Genomic DNA, 21,945 nt, shown 5'->3' on the forward strand with positions numbered 1-21,945 from the left:
GCTTCAAATTGCTCAACGTTATCGGAACGTCATTGCCCTCCTTTATTCCGGAGCAGCTGGGAACTTTATTACCGAAGCCTATGTTAAACGGTGGTCCCTACCCACCGAGAGACTTCCTTCGTCCATTTCTTTAACTGCCGTGGATGGCAGCAAGATTTTTGATGCAGTTATTTCTTTAAGGACTCTACCAGTTCGTCTGAGAGTGGGAGTTCTTCATTCCGAACTTATTTCTTTTTTAGTGATTCCAAGAGCCACACATCCTGTGGTCCTGGGCCTTCCATGGCTCCGTCTTCACAATCCTACAATTGATTGGACGACTACGCAAATCCTGGCATGGGGTTCCTCCTGTGCTGAGACATGTTTGTTTAAAGTATTGCCTGTCTGTTCTTCCTCCCCCAGGTCGTCTGATGTTCCACCTCCTCCATATCAAGATTTTACGGATGTGTTCAGTAAAGCTTCTGCTGATATCCTTCCTCCTCATAGAGAATGGGACTGCCCGATTGATCTCGTTCCAGGGAAGGTTCCACCTCGAGGCCGAACTTATCCGTTGTCTCTGCCTGAGACGCATTCTATGGAGGAATACATTAAAGAGAACCTAGCAAAGGGGTTCATTCGACCTTCTTCTTCCCCAGCCGGCGCAGGCTTCTTTTTTGTAAAAAAGAAAGATGGTGGTCTGCGGCCGTGCATCGTCTACAGAGGTTTGAACGACATTACCATCAAGAACCGTTATCCTTTACCCCTGATTACTGAGCTCTTTGACAGAGTTAGCGGAGCTACCATCTTTACAAAGCTGGACTTGAGAGGTGCATACAATCTCATCCGGATCCGTGAGGGTGACGAGTGGAAGACCGCCTTTAACACCCGTGACGGACATTATGAGTACCTCGTCATGCCCTTCGGATTGAGTAATGCTCCAGCTGTCTTCCAGCATTTTGTCAATGAGATCTTCAGAGACATTCTATACCGTCATGTCGTGGTCTATCTAGACGATATCCTCATTTTTGCCAACGATTTAGAGGAACATAGTTTTTGGGTTAAAGAGGTTCTGTCCCGTCTCCGTGTCAATCATCTCTATTGCAAATTAGAGAAATGCGTCTTTGAAGTCAAGTCCATTCCGTTTCTAGGGTACATTGTGTCCGGTTCCGGACTAGAGATGGATCCTGAGAAACTACAAGCAATCCAAAATTGGCCGATACCCTTAACCCTCAAAGGGGTCCAGAGGTTCTTGGGGTTCGCCAACTATTACCGAAAGTTTATACGAGACTTTTCCACCATTGTGGCGCCTATTACTGCTTTCACTAAGAAGGGTGCTAACCCGTCCAAGTGGTCTGAAGAAGCCATGCAAGCATTTCATCTTTTAAAACAAAGGTTCATCTCTGCGCCTGTTCTGAAACAGCCTGACATCGACTCTCCTTTCATCTTAGAGGTGGATGCCTCCTCCGTTGGAGTAGGAGCGGTGTTATCTCAGAGGGCTAAAGATGGCCATTTACACCCTTGCAGTTTCTTCTCCCGGAAGTTCTCCCCAGCTGAGCGCAACTATGCCATTGGCGACCAGGAGTTGCTAGCCATCAAGCTCGCTCTAGAAGAGTGGAGGTATCTGTTGGAGGGAGCTTCTCATTCAATCACCATACTTACAGACCACAAGAACCTTTTATATCTGAAAGGCGCACAATGTCTCAACCCTCGTCAGGCCAGATGGGCACTTTTCTTTTCCAGGTTCGACTTTAAACTCCAGTTCTGTCCGGGCTCTCTGAATCGCAAGGCCGATGCCCTTTCCCGCTCATGGGAGCAAGAAAATGAGTCAGAGTCTTCAGACAAGCATCCTATTATAAATCCGTTTTCATTCTCCACGGTAGGGATGGACTCTACGCCCCCATCAGGGAAAAGTTTTGTGAAACCGATGCTAAGGAAGAAGCTCATGCATTGGGCCCATGCTTCCCGTTTTGCCGGACATACAGGTATCCAAAAAACCCTGGAGTTTATCTCTAGGTCCTATTGGTGGCCAACTATGAAAAAGGACGTCTTGGAGTTTATTGCATCTTGCCCAAAGTGTGCTCAACATAAGGTATCCCGCCAGTCGCCTGCGGGGCAACTGGTTCCACTATCTGTTCCCCGTTGACCTTGGACCCATTTGTCGATGGATTTTATTACAGATTTACCCATGTGCAACAAGTTCAATACCATCTGGGTGGTAGTTGACCGGTTCACCAAGATGGCACACTTCATTCCTCTCACCGGTCTTCCGTCAGCTTCCAAGTTGGCTCAAGTATTCATACAAGAGATCTTCCGACTCCACGGTCTTCCTGAAGAAATTATCTCAGATCGAGGAGTTCAATTCACAGCCAAATTCTGGCGAAGTCTATGTCAAATCCTTCAAGTCAAGCTAAAGTTTTCCACGGCTTACCATCCTCAGACCAATGGTCAAACCGAGAGGGTGAATCAGGACTTGGAGGCCTTCCTCCGCATCTATGTGTCCTCCTCTCAAGATGACTGGGTTCAATTACTTCCCTGGGCCGAGTTCTGTCATAACAACCAGTATCATTCTTCATCTGCTTCAACACCATTCTTCACTAACTTTGGATTCCACCCTAAAGTCCCTGAGTTCCAACCGCTTCCAGCAACTTCTGTTCCCGCAGTGGATATCACCTTGCATCAGTTTGCCAATATCTGGAAGAGCGTACGATCAGCTCTGCTCAAGGCATCGTTCAGGTACAAGAAGTTTGCGGATAAGAAGCGTCGAGCAGTTCCTGCTCTCAAGGTGGGTGATCGGGTATGGTTATCCACGAAGAATTTGAGGTTAAGAGTTCCCAGTATGAAGTTTGCACCTCGCTATATCGGTCCTTTCAAGATTGAACAAGTCATCTATCCTGTTGCTTACAGACTTCAGTTGCCTCCCTTCTTAAAAATACCCAGGACATTCCATGTTTCCCTGTTGAAACCGCTGATCTTGAATCGGTTTCATTCCTCACTTCCTCCAACTCCGAAAGTCCAAACTCAACGAGGCGTTGAGTATGAAGTGGCCAAGATCCTGGACTCACGTCACCGTTACGGTCAACTACAGTATCTGATTGACTGGAAGGGTTACGGCCCTGAGGAACGTTCATGGACCAATGCTTCTGATGTCCATGCTCCTGCCTTGGTCCGGAGATTCCATTCCAAGTTTCCTCAAAAGCCAAAGAAGTGTCCTGGGGCCACTCCTAAAGGGGGGGGGGTGCTGTCACGATCCGGGTATCTGGACGCCATTTCTTACCCATCAGATGCCTCCTAAGGCTGGCTCAGCGCTCCAGGACCGGATCCCATCTGTTATCCTAATGTTCACATTCCTGCATCCTCTCCTGTCTCTCTGAGACGCTGTCACAGTAACGCCTTATTACATCTGGCATGGCGTCTCCCGCGGCCTCCGCTGCCGTCCCTGAGCTTCTGCATGTAGAGTGTCAGAGTGGCGATTACGTCAGCCGCGGCCTCCGCTGTGTCCGCGTGGTTGGATGTGCACTTATCAGCCTGGCGTCTCCTGTCTCCAGTGGCCGGCGCCGCCATTACTGTTTTCATTACCACATGGATTACAAACCAAACTTCCCTCCAAGTGTCTGCATGGGCGCAGCCATCTTGGATTCTGTCAGCTGATCATTTCCTCCAATCTGTTGTCAGTATTGTTAATCTGCATAATTGCCTAGCCAATCCCTTCCTTGCTGCAGGTATAAATACACTGTGCCTGAGCAAGGAAGGCGTCAGTGCTTTGGTTGTCAAACCTAGTTCCTGTTTGTCTCTCTCCTGTGATTGTCTTCCAGGTTCCAGCTCCTGTCTCAAGACTTCCACCATAGAGACCCGCACCAGCATTCCACCTGCGGTGTAGCCTGACTCTCCAATCCATTGTGGATTCATCTGTTTCCAGCTACAACATTACCTGCTTCCAGCCCAGCTTCCAGCAGAGTACAGCTTCTCTTAAAGGGCCGGTGTCCTTTCTACACTTTACCACTCTCCACCGGTATTATTATTTCTCCGCTCTCAAGTTCTACATTTCAGTTCATATTTCATCGCTCCCAAGTTCATTTATTATTTAACTGGTTCCAGCCAGTATCCACTCCGTGCTAACAACAGTCTGGTTCCAGCCAGTATCCACAGCAGCCGTTTTATCTTCAGCAACCCAGCTTTTCCTGGAACACCAGCTGGTACAATCCTGGGTTATCTCCATTGCTACAGTCGGGCCTGGTAAGGACTTTCCATCTAGAAGATTATAAGAACTATCTCACACTACCAGTGCCCTGTGGCTCCTGCCATCCTGTAGTACCCAGGAACTGTATTTATTCTTTGCTGACTTTTACGTTTTCTTTTACTGCTGCTGTGTGGCGGAGTTGTCATAATAAACATCATTGACTTTTATCCAAGTTGTCGTGGTCACGCCTTCGGGCAGTTATTATTCATGTTACTTACATGTCCAGGGGTCTGATACAACCTCCCAGGTTCCGGTACATCTCAGCCCCTACAACTGAGGCTGCCTCCCGTCAGCTCAGGCCCTCAGTTGTGAGAAAAAGCTACTGCCAATTTTTTTTTTTTAAATTGCCAGCATGCCATACACCACGTATTCTGAGTACGGCCTTTACTTGCGAGTACCGGTCCTGCTTCTAGAATGCCTATTGCCTATTGCAACAAAAAGGGCCAAATACAGTCTGGCGGGGACGCTTGGTCAACAAAAATTTTTGTTTACACTAGGCCATGAGTGCAGGGGCTGGCTAGCAACTTGTAGCCTGGGGGGCACATGCATGCACGTGGCCCTGACTTTTCCACCTGCGCACAGCAACGTAGAAATGGCTGTGAACCAAATGTCTGCCATACAAGAGATGAAAGACGTACGCATTTCAAGTGTGTCTCCACTTATGGCTGGAGGGGCATAACAAGGCTTTTAACGGGCAGTATCACATAGATAAAGTTCAGTGAGGGCGTGTTGATGGAACTGTGGGCTACTGACAGGGCCGGTGCTAGGGTGTTCGGCGCCCCCCTGCAAACTATAAATTTGCATCCTCCCATATTCCTTTGGTGCGCGTTGGGAAAAGGGGTGTGGTCTCACAAGTAAGGGGCATGGCCACACAATAGGACCCCATTTAAAATTATGACACAATGTAGCACAATCTTATTCATCTTATACGTAATGCCCCACCCGTAGTAGTAGCATCCTTATATGTAATGCACCCCAGTAGTAGTAGCGTCCATATACATAATGCTCCCACAGTAGTAGTAGCTTCCTTATACGTAGTGCACCCCCAGTAGTAGACGCGTCCTTATATGTAATGCCCCCCAGTAGTATTAGCATCCTTATACGTAGTGCACCCCCAGTAATAGAAGCGTCCTTGTACGTAATTCCCCCCTAGTAGTAGTAGCGTCCTTATATGTAATGCCCCCCACAGTAGTAGTAGCGTCCTTATACGTAATGGCCCCCCCAGTAGTAGCATCGTTACACGTAATGCCCCCATGGTAGTAGTAGCGTCCTTATACATAATGCCCCCCCAGTAGTATCATCCTTATATGTAATGCCCCCCCAGTAGTAGTAGCATTGTTATACATAATGCCCCCACAGTAATAGTAGCATCCTTATACATAATGCCACCAAGTAGTAGTACCGTCCATATACGTAATGCCCCCCCCCCAGTAGTAGAAGTGTCCTTATACATAATTCCCCCCTAGTAGTAGTATCGTCCATATACGTAATGCCCCCCCCCAGTATTAGTAGTAGTGTCCTTATACATAATGCACCCCCAGTAGTAGAAGCCTCCTTATACGTAATTCCCCCCTAGTAGTAGTATCGTCCTTATATGTAATCCCCCCCCCCAGTAGTAGTAGCGTCATTACGCGTAATGCCCCCCCCTGTAGTAGTCATATATATTGGTAGATGCTCAATTAGCTTAGTGATATCATTCAGGTGCTCGAAAGGGAGGGGTATTACTAAGCAAGAAAAAAAATGCATTTGTTTCCCCCAGCACCCTGAATAATAACAGTAACTAGATGTAAATCCCACATAATAATAGAATTCAGAGATCTTCGTTACACATATTTGCGCAAATGTGTGGTTAAGCCCCAAAGCCGCATCAAGGCGTCTCTGCATATTTGGGGTCCCTAGTGCTATATCTAGGTGCAGGGTGTGGCACCCCAAAACACCAGCATAAGCCAGAAAGCCCAGCGTAGCATACCAGTGAAAAAACTATAGTGTTAATAAATTAGTATTTAGAAAGCCGAAGCTATAGAGAGGGTGATACAGACATGAAATGTAATTAAAATAGAGAAATAGTGTTAAAGAATTAATAAGTGAATAGTGTTAATAGAATGTAAAGGTATGCCACACTAAAGCCATCCAGCTCAGCCAGTCTAGAGGCACCACACCTCACACCTCCATTACCCCAATCTGGGTCTAAGATTAACCAGCAAGGAGCCACATGATAATGGCTCCTTACTACAATATGTCTAAGCTAAGAGCTACCTACCTTGGAGCAACCCCATAATGCTCCATGTGGCATTTCAGGGCCTGCACCTCCTCCTAATGCAGGAACCTCTCTGCCTCTCACAACAAACATATATATTGGTAGATGCTCAATTAGCTTAGTGATATCATTCAGGTGCTCGAAAGGGAGCGGTATTTCTAAGCAAGAAAAAAGGCATTTGTTTCCCCCAGCACCCTGAATGATAACCATAACCAGATATAAATTCCACATAGTAATAGAATTCAGAGATCTTCGTTACACATATTTGCGCAAATGTGTGAATAAGCCCCAAAGCCGCATCAAGGCGTCTCTGTATATTTGGGGTCCCTAGCGCTATATCTAGGTGCAGGGTATGGCACCTCAAAACACCAGCATAAGCCAGAAAGCCCAGCGTAGCATACCAGTGAAAAAACTATAGTGTTTATAAAATAGTATTTAGAAAGCCGAAGCTATAGAGAGGGTGATACAAACATGAAATGTAATTAAAATAGAGAAATAGTGTTAAAGAATTAATAAGTGAAAAGTGTTAATAGAATGTAAAGGTATGCCACACTAAAGCCATCCAGCTCAGCCAGTGCAGAGGCACCACACCTCACACCTCCAATACCCCAATCTGGGTCTAATATTAACCAGCAAGGAGCCACATGATAATGGCTCCTTACCAGGGCCGGTTCCGGGGCTTCTGGCGCCCCGGGCGGCATCAGAGGGCGTGGCTTCATACAGGGGGCATGGTCAGTTACGCCCCCTGTACTGTTGTAGGATGTGCGGTGCGCGATGACGTCATCGCGCACCGCACAGCAAAGGTCCTCTCCACGAAGGTAAACTAGACGCTAAGCGTCTAGTTCCCTTCGTGGAGAGGACCTTTGCTGTGCGGTGCGAGATGACGTCAACACGCACCGCACATCATTACAGTGAAGGTCCTCTCCAGGAAGGGAAACTAGACGCGTAGCGTCTAGTTTCCCTTCACAGCGGGCAGCCCACGAAGGGAAACTAGACGCATAGCGTCTAGTTTCCCTACACAGCGGACAGCGGGCCGCGGCAGCGGGGGGCACCACAAAAGCAGCGGATCTTGCCATGGTGCGGCGCCCTCCGGAAAGGCAAAAGTCCTGCTTGCCCGTGGCAAGATCCGCTACTGCTCCTTACTAGTCTACAATATGTCTAAGCTAAGAGCTACCTACCTTGGAGCAACCCCATAATGCTCCATGTGGCATGTCAGGGCCTGCACCTCCTCCTAATGCAGGAACCTCTCTGCCTCTCACAATAGACATATATATTGGTAGATGCTCAATTATCTTAGTGATATCATTCAGGTGCTCGAAAGGGAGGGGTATTTCTGAGCAAGAAAAAAAAGCATTTGGTTCCCCCAGCACCCTGAATGATAACAGTAACTAGATGTAAATCCCACATAATAATAGAATTCAGAGATCTTCGTTACACATATTTGCGCAAATGTGTGCTTAAGCCCCAAAGCCGCATCAAGGAGTCTCTGTATATTTGGGGTCCCTAGCGCTATATAGTAGTAGTAGTAGCGTCCTTATACGTAGTGCACCCCCAGTAGTAGAAGCATCGTTATACGTAATTCCCTCCTAGTAGTAGTATCGTCCTTATACGTAATGGCCCCCCCAGTAGTAGTAGCGTTGTTTCACATAATGCCCCCCCTGTAGTAGTAGCATCCTTATACGTAGTGCACCCCCAGTAGTAGAAGCATCCTTATACGTAATTCCCTCCTAGTAGTAGTATCGTCCTTATACGTAATGGCCCCCCCAGTAGTAGTAGCATTGTTTCACATAATGCCCCCCCTGTAGTAGTAGCGTCCTTATACGTAATGGCCCCCCAGTAGTAGCGTTGTTTCACATAATGCCCCCCCTGTAGTAGTAGCATCCTTATACGTAGTGCACCCCAGTAGTAGAAGCGTCCTTATACGTAATTCCCTCCTAGTAGTAGTATTGTCCTTATACGTAATGGCCCCCCCCAGTAGTAGTAGTGTTGTTTCACATAATGCCCCCCCTGTAGTAGTAGCGTCCTTATACGTAATGCCCCACCAGTAGTTTTAGCGTCCTTATATGTAATGCCCCCCCCCCAGTAATAACGTCATTATACGTAATGCCTCCCCCAGTACTAGCGTCCATAAAGCGCGCATACACATACACACCCACCATACACACACACACACACACACACACACACACACACACACCATGCCACCCTATATACACACACACACACACACACACACACACACACACACACACACACACTTCTCTTTCACCCTCCACTTTACCTAAGCCAGTCTCCCTCTGTACAGCAGCCTGGTCCGTGTAGCTCCGCCCCCTTCTGGACCATTTAGCCCCGCCCCCTTCCATCCCGTGTAGCTCTGCCCCCTTGTGTCCCATACACAGCGCTGTCCTGTCACACAGGTGAGGGTAGGGAGGAGGCTTTTCATGCTGCAGGCGCCGCTGCTGGTGACTGTCATACAGTGACAGACACAGCAGCAGCAGGGGGGACAGGACGGCGCAGCAGGGAAGGGATGCAGAGCAGGGGGAGCGCCTCTCCGTCCCAGCGCCTCCCTGCACTGCATCCCTTCGCTGAGCGGGTAGCGCCGAGCCTGGCTACAGAGTAGGTTGTGCATGTAAAATACTCCTGTTTTCAGGTGGATCTTCAACAAATGTAAGCTGAGGGGCACTGATGATGATGATGAGTAACAAACCAAACATATGGAGAGAGGGAGTGTAGAACGTTGGGACAATGGTAACTAGGTTGACAGTCATTAGGTCGACCACTATTGGTCGACAGTGACTAGGTCGACACCTAAAATAGCCTGATACGGTTATTAGGTTGACATGGAAAAGGTCAACATGTAAAAAGGTCAACATGAGGTTGTTTTTTTTTTTAAGTGGTGTTGTTTTCTTCGTACAGTGACCGGGAACCCCAATTAGTGCACTGTGATCCCTCACTTGGCTCACAATGCTTTGGCAAGGGTTACTATTCCCAATACACTTCTACCTTTGACTTTATGCGCTATGTACGTCTCAGCTGCACAAATGACTGAACACACACACACACCTTATTCAATGGATTTATATACCTTTATGTATCTTAAAAATATATATTCACAAACATTTAATAACAACTGATACGTAAACGGCATCCAATGTTATATAAAAAATAGTCACGTGACTGCTATCGTGTCTGCTGTAGACGTAATAATATAATAAAAAAATCTAAACAAAAGTCCATATTTATATCACTGGATTCATCAAATGGGTAATATGTATCTTAATTGTGATCCAACGTAGTGATACACTGTGATTAAGCCAGAATGCAACAAAGTCTCCACTTGATTGTCGACTCACCTGTCTCCGTTCTATTGTGTCCGTATCCTTGCTAATTCCAGAGTATGCTGTCAATAAGCAGATGAATGGGAACACTGTAGTCCCCTGATGCAGGTTTTGCTTGGCAGCGGGAGTGTCAGGGGTCAGGTGTGCGGCCGTATGAGGAAGCACCCAAGGGTGCGAAACGCGTTAGAGATTTACCTTAAATTCCCTGGAATTACATTTCATCTGCCACAACCACCTGTCCATCCGCTGACATCCGCTGCCAGCCGCCTTGTGAGCACGGAGCCATTTGTGGCGCTACATGCTAGAGGCGCCTACCGTGAACAATACATCAAGGTTTGGGGTTGGTAGCACGCAGGAGATTGGAAGGAAGACGCGGTCCAAACTACGCAGACCACTCCGGCGGCTGGTGCACACCGCCGTGAGGCGCTTCCTTCCCGTGCAGTAGGGGAATGGCAACTGCATACGGCCGCACACCTGACCCTTGACACTCCCGCTGCCAAGCAATATCTGCATCAGGGGACTACAGTGTCCCCATTCACCTGCATACTCTGGAAATAGCAAGTACACGGACACAATAGAACGGGGACAGGTGAGCCCACAATCAAGTGGAGACTTTGTTGCATTCTGGCTTAATCACAGTGTATCACTACGTTGGATCACAATTAAGATACATATTATCCATTTGATGAATCCAGTGATATAAATATGGACTTTTTTTTAGATTTTTTTATTATATTATTACGTCTGCAGCAAACACGATAACAATCACGTGACTATTTTTTATATAACATTGGATGCCGTTTACGTATCAGTTGTTATTAAATGTTTGTGAATATATATTTTTAAGAAACATAAAAGTATATAAATCAATTGAATAAGGTGTGTGTGTGTTCAGTCATTTGTGCAGCTGAGACGTACTTAGGGCTGTATTCAATAACTGTCGGAAGCTGCCGTCTTGTCGGAAAGACGTCAACTTCCGACAGATTTCAGTTGGAAGGGGTTCCGACCTATTAAAAAAATGCTTTTTTCTCCGACAAGTCGGGAATTCCCAACTTGTCGGAGAACACGTGGATCGGCGGAATAGCCGCCGATCAGCGTGCTTCTGTCGGAAATGGGGCCAAATCCAATAGGTTTTGGCCACCTTTCTGACAAACTCAATCTGACTTGAAAACAAGTAAGATTGAGGTGAGGAGACGGGGAGCACTGCGGCAGGCTACGGGGATGAGAGGCAGAGGCGTAACTAGGGTTTTTGGAGCCCAGGGCAAGATCAATAATGGCGCCCCCCCCAAAAAAAAAAAATAATAATATTTTTTTCTTAATAAAAATAATAAATTAATAAAATGATAATAAAAAAAAAAAATACAAAAGGAAAGTATGTGCAGACGCCACCGGTGTCACTGCATATAAAGATGTCAGGGTGTGTATGTATGTGTATGTAGGTGCAGTGGTCGAAGTTGAATTTTTGAAGGTGGAATGAAAGAGTGCAGATAGCAATTATGCGCGCGCCGAAGGGGCGCGCGCTCCGGAAAAGGGGCGCGGTCACTCAAAAGGGGCGTGCCCTTCAGTGTAGTAGGACCCCTTATACTATCTAGTACTGGTGCCCCTTTCACATTATAGCACACGGTATGAGCCGAAATTCACATTATAGCACACAGTATGAGCCGAAATTCACATTGCCCCACACGGCATGAGCCGAAATTCACATTATAGCACACAGTATGAGCCGAAATTCACATTACCCCACATGGTATGAGCCAAAATTCACATTATAGCACACGGTATGAGCCGAAATTCACATTATAGCACACGGTATGAGCCAAAATTCACATTACTCCACATGGTATGAGCCAAAATTCACATTTCCCCACATGGTATGAGCCGAAATTCACATTACAGCACACGGTATGAGCCGAAATTCACATTACAGCACACGGAATGAGCCAAAATTCACATTACCCCACATAGTATGAGCCGAAATTCACATTATAGCACACGGTATTAGCCAAAATTCACGTTACAGCACATGATATGAGCCAAAATTCCCATTATAGAGTTAGGGGATCCTACACCCAGAATTAACATGGCCTGTCGGGCACTATGATGAGGGGAGCCCACCCCCTTAATAGACTAATTGCAGAGTTTAGCAGCGGAAGGGCTGCAGCGGTTTCTCACCCCAAGCTGCGGCGCTTCTGCCACCTCCGACACTCCACATCTTCGGCACCACCCGGGATGCAGAGCACCGCACCGGGTATGCACCCTTTTCAGTGTGGTCTGCTGCGCTCCGAAGGGGTTCTTGTTTCATGCTGCAGGATCCCGATGTGCGCCTTCCTCCCCGCTGTTACTGTCACGGTAAGCATTAGTATCGTTTACCGCAGAGGCCATTTTCTGAGGCATATGTGTTAAACCTCAGGAACTGAGATGCCCTTCTCACCATACAGCTGTGTGGCCGAGCCGGGCGGGGGGACAGCCAGCAGCAGCATGCCGGATATCAGCAGCAGAGGGTGCGGGCTGTACATACTTGAGGCAGCTGGATATTCAACAGTGCTGAAAGCCTCCGGAGCCCGCACCCCCGGAGCTGCAGTACACCGGCAGAGGACACCCATCCCCCGAACCCTGCGTAGCCCAAAGCCGGAGATCAGCAGCATGTTGAACGCGGAAGCAGAAGCTGCTTATTGCCGGTCAGCATGCTGCTGATCTCCGGCTTTGGGCTCCGCATGTGCATTACAGCCCCCACCCTCGGCTGCTGATATCTGGCATGCTGCCCCTGCTGCTGGCTTTCCACCCGCCCGGCTCGCCCACCCAGCTGGATGGTGAGTGAGAAGGGCATCTCAGTGCCCGTGGTTTAATACATATCTCTCTTCGGTAAATGGCCATTAGTACATCCCACACACACTGATTACACACACACAGACTGGCCACCCCCAAATCCTACACACACCCACTCAGACTACACACACACATTCTCATACTTCCCTCTCCCCCACACACACACTGGACTGCAAAAATTTACACACACTGACACTGTTCCACACACACACAATTAACACACACTCACACTGTCCCACACACACAATTAACACACACTCACACTGTCCCACACACACAATTAACACACACGCACACTGTCCCACACACCAGTGGCGTGCGGTGAGGTCAGTGGCGTGCAGTGAGGCACTACAGCCATAATGTCCGCCGAATCCTGCCGATGACCCCTACCGCCACCGAGCCAATGCCCGCCACTGCCTCTGAGCCGATGCCCGCTGCCACCACCAATGGCTTACAAACTCGCCCACCATCAACTGACCCAGCCCTCCGCCACTAATTTGCAACTCAGTCCAAAGTCGCCAATGCCCGCTGCATGCCTGCTCATCATACTTGTGATATATTGTACATTTTTATAGAAAAAAATAATAATCAGTGTTTGGGACTGGGAAGGGAGTGGGAGGAGGACATGAATGCAATTTTGTTGTCCAGGGTTTCCATTAACTTAATGGAGAAGGGTCTGAATGGGTTAAAAATGTAAAAAAAAACTGCGTGAGGTCCCCCTCCTAAGTATAACCAGCCTCGGGCTCTTTGAGCTGGTCCTGGGTGTTTAAATACTGGGAAAAAATTGGACAGGGGTTCCCCGTATTTAGACAACCAGCATCGGGCTCTTAGTCCGGTCCTGGTTCCAAAAATATGGGGGACAAAAGATGTAGGGGTCCCCCCGTATTTTTAAAACCAGCACCGGGCTCCACTAGCCAGGGACATAATGCCACAGCCGGGGGACACATTTATGTAGGTCCCTGCGGCCGTGGCATTACCCCCCCAACTAGTCACCACTGGCTGGGGTTCCCTGGAGGAGTGGGGACCCCTTAAATCAAGGGGTCACCCCCCCTCCAGGCACCCAAGGGCCAGGGGTGAAGCCCGAGGCTGTCCCCCCCATCCGTGGGCTGTGGATGGGAGGCTGATAGCCATGTAAGTAAAAAAAGAATATTGTTTTTTGTTGTGGAACTACAAGGCCCAGAAAGCCTCCCCCGCTTGCTGGTACTTGGAGAACCTCAAGTACCAACATGCAGGGAAATAACGGGCCCGCCGGTACCTGTAGTTCTACAACAGAAAAAATACCCAAATAAAAACACAACTCACACACCGTGACAGTAAAAATTTATTAAAGCACACTGACACACTCACACATACTTACCTACATCCCACGCCGATCACGTCCACTTGTCCAGTAGAATCCAATAGAGGTACCTGTAAAAATGAGAGACAGATTACTTGCCTACATCCCACGCCGGTCACGTCCACTTGTCCAGTAGAATCCAATAGGGGTACCTGTAAAAATGAGAGACAGATTACTTACCTACATCCCACGCCGGTCACGTCCACTTGTCCAGTAGAATCCAGTAGGGGAATCTGTAAACATGAGAGACAGATTACTTACCTACACCCCACGCCGGTCACGTCCACTTGTCCAGTAGAATCCAGTAGGGGAATCTGTAAAAATGAGAGACAGATTACTTACCTACATCCCACGCCGGTCACGTCCACTTGTCCAGTAGAATCCAATAGGGGTACCTGTGAAAATGAGAGAGAGATTACTTACCTACATCCCACGCCGGTCACGTCCACTTGTCCAGTAGAATTCAATAGGGGTACCTGTAAAAATGAGAGACAGATTACTTACCTACATCCCACGCCGATCACGTCCACTTGTCCAGTAGAATCCAATAGGAGTACCTGTAAAAATGAGAGACAGATTACTTACCTACATCCCACGCTGGTCACGTCCACTTGTCCAGTCGAATCCAGTAGGGGAATCTGTAAAAATGAGAGACAGATTACTTACCTACATCCCACGCCGGTCACGTCCACTTGTCCAGTAGAATCCAATAGGGGTACCTGTGAAAATGAGAGAGAGATTACTTACCTACATCCCACGCCGATCACGTCCACTTGTCCAGTAGAATCCAATAGGGGTACCTGTAAAAATGAGAGACAGATTACTTACCTACATCCCACGCCGGTCACGTCCACTTGTCCAGTAGAATCCAATAGGGGTACCTGTAAAAATGAGAGACAGATTACTTACCTACATCCCACGTCGGTCACGTCCACTTGTCCAGTAGAATTCAATAGGGGTACCTGTAAAAATTAAAATGATACTTACAAACTGCAATCCACAGGAGGAGAGAGAGAGAGAGAGAGAGAGAGAGAGAGAGAGAGAGAGGGGGGGGGGGAGAGACTAACCTGCTGCTGGGGAGACCGGCACACACTGCAGGGCCACGACGGGAGGACGGAGCCGGCGGAGGAGGGGGAGAGCCGCACACCGCCACTCCTGTCAGCGGCAGCGGAGGAGGACGGGGCGCACACTACAGACGCCAATAACCGCCGGGACAATTAACACACACACACACAATTAACACACGCACACTGTCCCACACACAATTAACACACACGCACGCACACTGTCCCACACACACAAATAACACACACGCACACTGTCCCACACACACAAATAACACACACGCACACTGTCCCACACACACAATTAACAAACACGCACTGTCCCACACACACACACAATTAACACACTCACACTGTCCCACACACACACACACACACACACACTTAACATGCACACTGTCCCACACACACACAATTAACACACACGCACACTGTCCCACACACACACAATTAACACACACGCACACTGTCCCACACACACACAATTAACACACACGCACACTGTCCCACACACACAATTAATACACACGCACACTGTCCCCCACACACACAATTAACACACACGCACACTGTCCCACACACACACAATTAACACACACTCAAACTGTCCCACACACACACAATTAACACACTCACACTGTCCCACACACACACACAATTAACACACTCACACTGTCCCACACATACACAATTAACACACACGCACACTGTCCCACACACACACAATTAACACGCACTCAAAACTGTCCCACACACACAATTAACACACTCACACTGTCACACACACACACACACACACACACAATTAACAAACACGCACTGTCCCACACACACAATTAACACACTCACACTGTCACACACACACACACACAATTAACACACACACACTGTCCCACACACACACAATTAACACACGCACACTGTCACACACACACAATTTACACACACTCAAACTGTCCCACACACACAATTAACACACTCACACTGTCCCACACACACACAATTAACACACACGCACTGTCCCACACACAACACACACGCACACTGTCCGACACACACACAATTAACACACACACACTTAACACACACACACATACAAAATGTCCCGCACCCCCTTCCCGCTCACCTGCACTCACTGCTGTTCAGGGGCCGCACGCCCCCCCCCCCCCCGAGGTCGCGCACGCGCATGCGCGCACCTCCGCGGTCACGATCGCGATCGCGTACACAGTCACTTTGCAGGTGGGAGTAGGGGGAGGCTCCTGGCTGCCGCTGCCTGTCTTTTGTGACAGGCACAGCAGCCGGGGAGACAGGGAAAGCGCAGCGGGTAGCGCCGGCGGAATCCCTGAAGCATGGGGCGAGTGGGCCGTGCAGGTGCCGGTGGCGCCCCCCTCTGTTGGGGCTGCCATGGCGCCCAGGGCACGTGCCCTGCTCGCCCCGTGCTAGATACGCCTCTGCTTAATTATAGCTTGTATCAGCTGTTTTCCTAGGAGCTTAACAACAGGTGTGTTGGTAACGGTCTCACCTTTATAAGTAAAGTTGCTGTGAGCTTTAGACCAGATAGCATGACCAAAGTTTAACACTATAATGTGATAGATATTTTCATGATAATTATTTAGAGCAATAGAGTAGGACCTGCAGAATAGTGGAGTCCCTTGCCGGGGGCTGCAGTTACGTTGCTGGCGGACAGGATACCTACGCCGGAATCCCGACCGCTGACAATGCCGCCAGCTGGAATCCGGCAAACAGGGGCTATTACCACTCGTGGGTGTGCACTAAAGTGGGAATAGAGCACGCAAGGGGACTCTATCTATCTATCTATCTATCTATCTATCTATCTATCTATCTATCTATTTATCTATCGCTCTCTCTCTGTCTGTCTGTCTGTCTGTCTGCCTGTCTGTCTATCTATATACACACACACACACACACACACACACACACACACGTAACTGTATATATGCACACGTGTGTGTGTGTGTGTGTGTGTGTGTGTGTGTGTGTTTTGCATATGGAGCTGCAAATGGGGGCGGAACAAAGCTGTGATGGTGTGAAAGCCAGAGAGAGGGGAAGAGCAAAGTGTGGGGACTATATATATATATATATATACATACATACATACATACATACATACATTACAGTATTCACACATATAATACATATTATATATATATATATATATATATATATTATACAAACCACAGTATTCACACATACATACATACATACATACATACATACATACATATATTGTACAAACCACAGTATTCACACATATAAATTATTAAATATATATGAATCTTGATCAAAATATATATTTCTGCTAGTGCTTGCATGCTGTACCTTTTATGGGAGCACTATCTGAGGCTCGGTGATCAGAAGCAGCTAGCAGGACCTGACATCCCGATCACCAGTCAGCAGCACTGCAGGATCAGTCACTCGGCTGTCTGGGCAGCCCTCATGGAGATGAGTTCACACTCGGCTGCATAAGATTGACGTGGTGAGGTCGGCACATAGGACATCATGCGGTGTGCTGTCATGCGGGGCGCTGAGACACTATGCAGTACAGGGGGGCTGGTGCAGCTGCAGCCTACCGTGCGGCCATGTATCTGGTGGTGTTTGAAGTTAAACTGCCGCTGGGGTTTAAGTGGGCGGAGCCTCTGGCTGCCACTGGCAGGAATGCTGTAGTGTTGCAGGTGCCCCCCCATTTACAGCAGTGGGCCTATTTGATGGTGGGCCTGGAGCTGCAGCTCCATCAGCCCTATTGTTAATCCGGCCCTGGGAACGTCCTAAGAAGGTATAGGGGAGAATAATAGTCATCACTTTTCGACATTTCAATATTCAATTGAAGCGCTGTTTTTCCGCCCTGTCGAAAACTCTGAAATGTCGAAAAACACACGGATGAGGGTAATCTCTGCTTAGCCATGTGTTTTTGACCCCACTGGTGTCGAAAATGGGTCCGTTCTCGACCATACATTTTCACCTGTAGGAGAGGGCGAAAATAAATGGTCAAAATGAGAGAGGAAACAGGCGGAAACTGCCCGTAATAGAATACTGAAGTGTCAGATCCTCACTGTCCGAGAGGATCCGACACTAATTGAATGCTCCCAATAGTGTGAAATGACCAAGCCTTTTGGGGACAAGTACTTTCTGTGAAATTTCCTCCACGTGGTATTCTCTTGTCTCTGTGTATAATGGGAGATCATTCTGAGTTGATCGCTAGCTGCTGAAAAAAATTGTGAAAAAAATAGCTTCTCTACGCATGCGTATGCACCGCAATGCGCACGCGCAATGTACGGGTACAAAGAGCATTGTGGTTTTGCACAGGTTCTAGCGAAGCTTTCAGTCGCACAGCCGATCGCAAGGAGATTGACAGGAAGAGGGCGTTTCTGGGTGTCAACTGACCGTTTTTTGGGAGTGTTTGGAAAAATGCGGGCGTGGCTGGGCATTTGCTGGGCGGGTATCTGACATCATTACCGTGTCACTCGCCGCAGCAATCATCGCACAGGATAAGTAACCACAGGGCTGGGTTTGCACAAAATGTGTTTGCAGGCGTTCACACACCTGCAAAGCAAAAAATGCACTCCCCCCGTGGGCGGCGACTATGCGTTTGCTCGCCTACTAAAAACTGCTAGCAAGCTATCAACTCGGAATGACCCCCAATGTCCAGCAGGGTTGGGGAAAAACAAATTTGCTTGTTTTCAAGAATTTCCTGTACAGTTGTGAAAGAGACACTTTCAGAGGCAGAACTGCCGTTCGGGCGGGTTCGGATTCCGAGGAACCGAACCCGCTCATCACTAATATATATATATATATATATATATATATACCACAAAGTCGGGTGGCACTCAAGGGTCTCCGCAATGGTCAAAAACACAATAGATCCTGATGACAATTTAGACATTAAATCGAAACGTTGCTCTACAAGATCTATTGTCTTTTTAACCATTATGGAGACCCTTGAGTGCCACCCGACTTTGTGGTTTATGTGTGAGGTATGCTACCTGGGAGAGCACCTGGGCTGTACGTTTTTCAGCGGGAGTGCCGGTGTTTGGACTTTGTGTGTATATATACGTATATATATATGTATATGTATTTTATATATATATATATATATATATATATATATATATATATTGCACACATGCGGAAACCCCCCATCCCAAATCCTGCGTTTGCCCCTGAGTGTACCATATTTCCACTCTTATTTTTCCTTTTTTCCCCAGTATTATAAACTTAAAACTCAAAGCCAAAACCTAGATCTTTAGAAAGGACCTAACTACCAGAACGCTAAGTCCCAGTATATAAAGAGAGATCCTGTATTCACAACTTGTTCAATACCCTGACGGTTTGCTATCAATAAAATAAAACACAACTCAGTTTTATGGTTTAATTGCGTTTATTTTTATTTGATGTTATTGCATGCAGGAGACTGTGGGGGGTATTTAATAAACAATTATCTCATAAACACTGGAAATTGTAGAGATATTTGTTTAAAAAAAGAGATAAATATCTATTCTCCGTACCCTCCCACACCTGAAGAAGACATATTTATCTCTTAATTTAAACTAACATCTCCAGAAAACATAAATGTCAAATTTTCCAGCTTTTATGAGATAATTGCTTATTAAATATCCCTGTGAGCTTTCATCTTCTCACTATTACATACATGGTAGGGACAGGACCATGCGGCAATGTATCGTCAGGTCCAGGCAGAGATGTGGTGGCAGGTCCACGCTGCTCGATGGTGGCTGGTCCATCCTGCATGGTGGTGGCAGGTCCACGCTGCAATATGGTGGCAGGTTCATGCTGCACGGTGGTGGCAGGTTCATGCTGCACGGTGGTGGCAGGTTCATGCTGCGCGGTGGTGGCAGGTTCATGCTGCACGGTGGTGGCAGGTTCATGCTGTACGGAGGATAAATAGAGCAAAAATACCAGCGCTATGAGTTGTTTTGACCAAAGTATTGATAGGAAACAGTTGGATCAGTTAATCAGTATCTTTATTTTACTTACTGGGTATAAAATAATATTATTAAAACATTACTAAAAACCGTAATAGAGACTAAAATAGTCAATACAGCATATAAATAAAAAATGAGGAAAACATTAGTTAATCCTGTATGGCTCTGGAGTAATCAAAATATTAGGTTTTGCTGATAGGAACAGTACCTGCAAGGTGGTGGCAGGTCCACGCTGCAATATGGTGTCAGGTTCATGCTGCAATATGGTGACAGGTTCATGCTGCACGGAGGAGGCAGGTTCATGCTGCACGGAGGAGGCAGGTTCATGCTGCACGGAGGAGGCAGATTCATGCTGCATATTGGTGGCAGGTCCATGCTGCACGGAGGAGGCAGGTTCATGCTGCACAGCGGTGGCAGGTTCTTTTTGCACGGCAGTGGCTGGTTCATGCTGCACGGTGGTGGCAGGTTCATGTGGCGCTGTGGTGTCAGGAGCAGGCGGCGATGGTGTGCCATGTCCAATTTACGCAATTGTTCCAGCTTCATGCTGGACGGTGGTGGCAGGAGAATGCTGAACGGTGGTTTCTGGTCGATGCTGTGTGGTGGTGGCATGGCTACAGGAGGCAACATTGTCGCTTCTCACTGCAGGTATGGCTGTAAACTGTCTGGAGGAGAGCTTATCTAGCTACAGGGGCCATGAGTCAGTGACATCACAATTGTGCTGACATCACAATGAAGTGTAGATCACATGCAAGAGGACAAGGTCATTGTCCATTAACTAACAATATTGCCAGGGGCTGTAGGCTTAAATGAATTGATCAATATATGAACTAAAACGCCACTGTTTGTTAGATAATATAGTGAGTGCAGAGCCCCTGGGATTTCTATTTAAACACTGTGGTCACATACTGTGTAGCACCCCAAATATAGGAATACAGTAGGTGAGTGCCGTGGAATAGTGCTTTCGGTTTATTAGATTCATTTTGAAATTCATCTTTTTGTGATCACATTTTCTCATGCACCCTGTGGGGGAGATGTACTAAGCCTGAAAAGTGATAAATATCACAGTGATAAAGCACCAGCCAATCGACTTCTAACTGCCATGTTACAGGCTGTGTTTGAAAAATGACAGTTAGGAGCCGATTGGCTGGTACTTTATCACTGTGATATTTATCACTTTTCAGGCTTAGTACATCTGGCCCTGTTTAACTTAATTGAGGTACCTTGCCTGGCCATCCCCCGGCTAGGCATCTCTTTCCGTGCAGTGCCTCCCCCCACCTCAGACATCACTCTCCTCAGGCGCTGGCAGCTCCCCCACCACTGTCCAGCTCCCCCCACTGCACTCCACCGTCCTCTGCCACCCGCCGCTGTCACTTACCCCACACCAGCCGCTGCTGTCTGCTCTCACCACCGCCGCTATCAGCACACCCGGCAGCTGACAGCAGCGGCAGAACAGCACCCTGGGTACGGCCAAATCCGACAGTCGGATTTGGGTGGCCATTGAATAGGGGTTGTCGGATCCATTCCGACAAATGCATGTCGGAATGGATCCGACTTTTATTGAATATACCCCATAGCACATAAAGTCAAAGGTAGAAGTGCGTTTGGTTTGATAGTGCAGATGATTTTATCCAGCTGATACTAATTAAAAGTTGTGTGGACCAGACACAACTGGACGTAACTGCTGCTTGCTGTATTTTTGGATAGATTATATATATATATGCAATTTTTTATAAAACTGCATAAATATTAGTGCCTCAATCAGTTGTGTGTTACTATTCCCAATAGTAGTCCGTGTGGATCATAAAGTATGAGAAAGTTCTAAAAATGAAAAAAAAAAAAAAAAAAAAACTAATGTCAACCTTTTCATGTGTCGACCTTTGCCGTGTCAACCTAGTGACCATGTCAACCTAATGCATGTTGACCAACTGTGGGCGACCGAATGAGTGTTGA

At 47.5% G+C, this 21,945-nt stretch overlaps 1 protein-coding gene and 1 long non-coding RNA gene across 2 annotated transcripts in view; both read right to left on the minus strand.

Moving 5' to 3' along the window:
• LOC134947460 (uncharacterized) overlaps positions 1 to 21,945 on the minus strand; it is a 103,153-nt gene that overhangs the window by 20,582 nt on the left and 60,626 nt on the right. The window lies entirely within an intron of this gene.
• Positions 19,415 to 20,774, minus strand: LOC134947459 (cornifin alpha-like). The gene is made up of 2 exons (XM_063935547.1): positions 20,204 to 20,774; positions 19,415 to 19,939 (listed from the first exon to the last, which is right to left on the minus strand). Exons 1-2 carry the CDS (start codon positions 20,620 to 20,622, stop codon positions 19,696 to 19,698), a joined length of 663 nt encoding a protein of 220 aa, XP_063791617.1. The 5' UTR covers positions 20,623 to 20,774; the 3' UTR covers positions 19,415 to 19,695.

Source organism: Pseudophryne corroboree, chromosome 8, assembly GCF_028390025.1.
Source record: "Pseudophryne corroboree isolate aPseCor3 chromosome 8, aPseCor3.hap2, whole genome shotgun sequence".
Lineage (NCBI taxonomy): Eukaryota > Metazoa > Chordata > Amphibia > Anura > Myobatrachidae > Pseudophryne > Pseudophryne corroboree.

Bases quoted from the DNA above. Each gene is read 5' to 3' on its own strand.
- LOC134947459 (XM_063935547.1), bottom strand. From the start codon at position 20,622: ATGTTGCCTCCTGTAGCCATGCCACCACCACACAGCATCGACCAGAAA. The intron at 19,940-20,203 runs GTACTGTTCCTA...TCCTCCGTACAG, and splicing joins GACCTGCCACCACCTTGCAG to CATGAACCTGCCACCACCGT.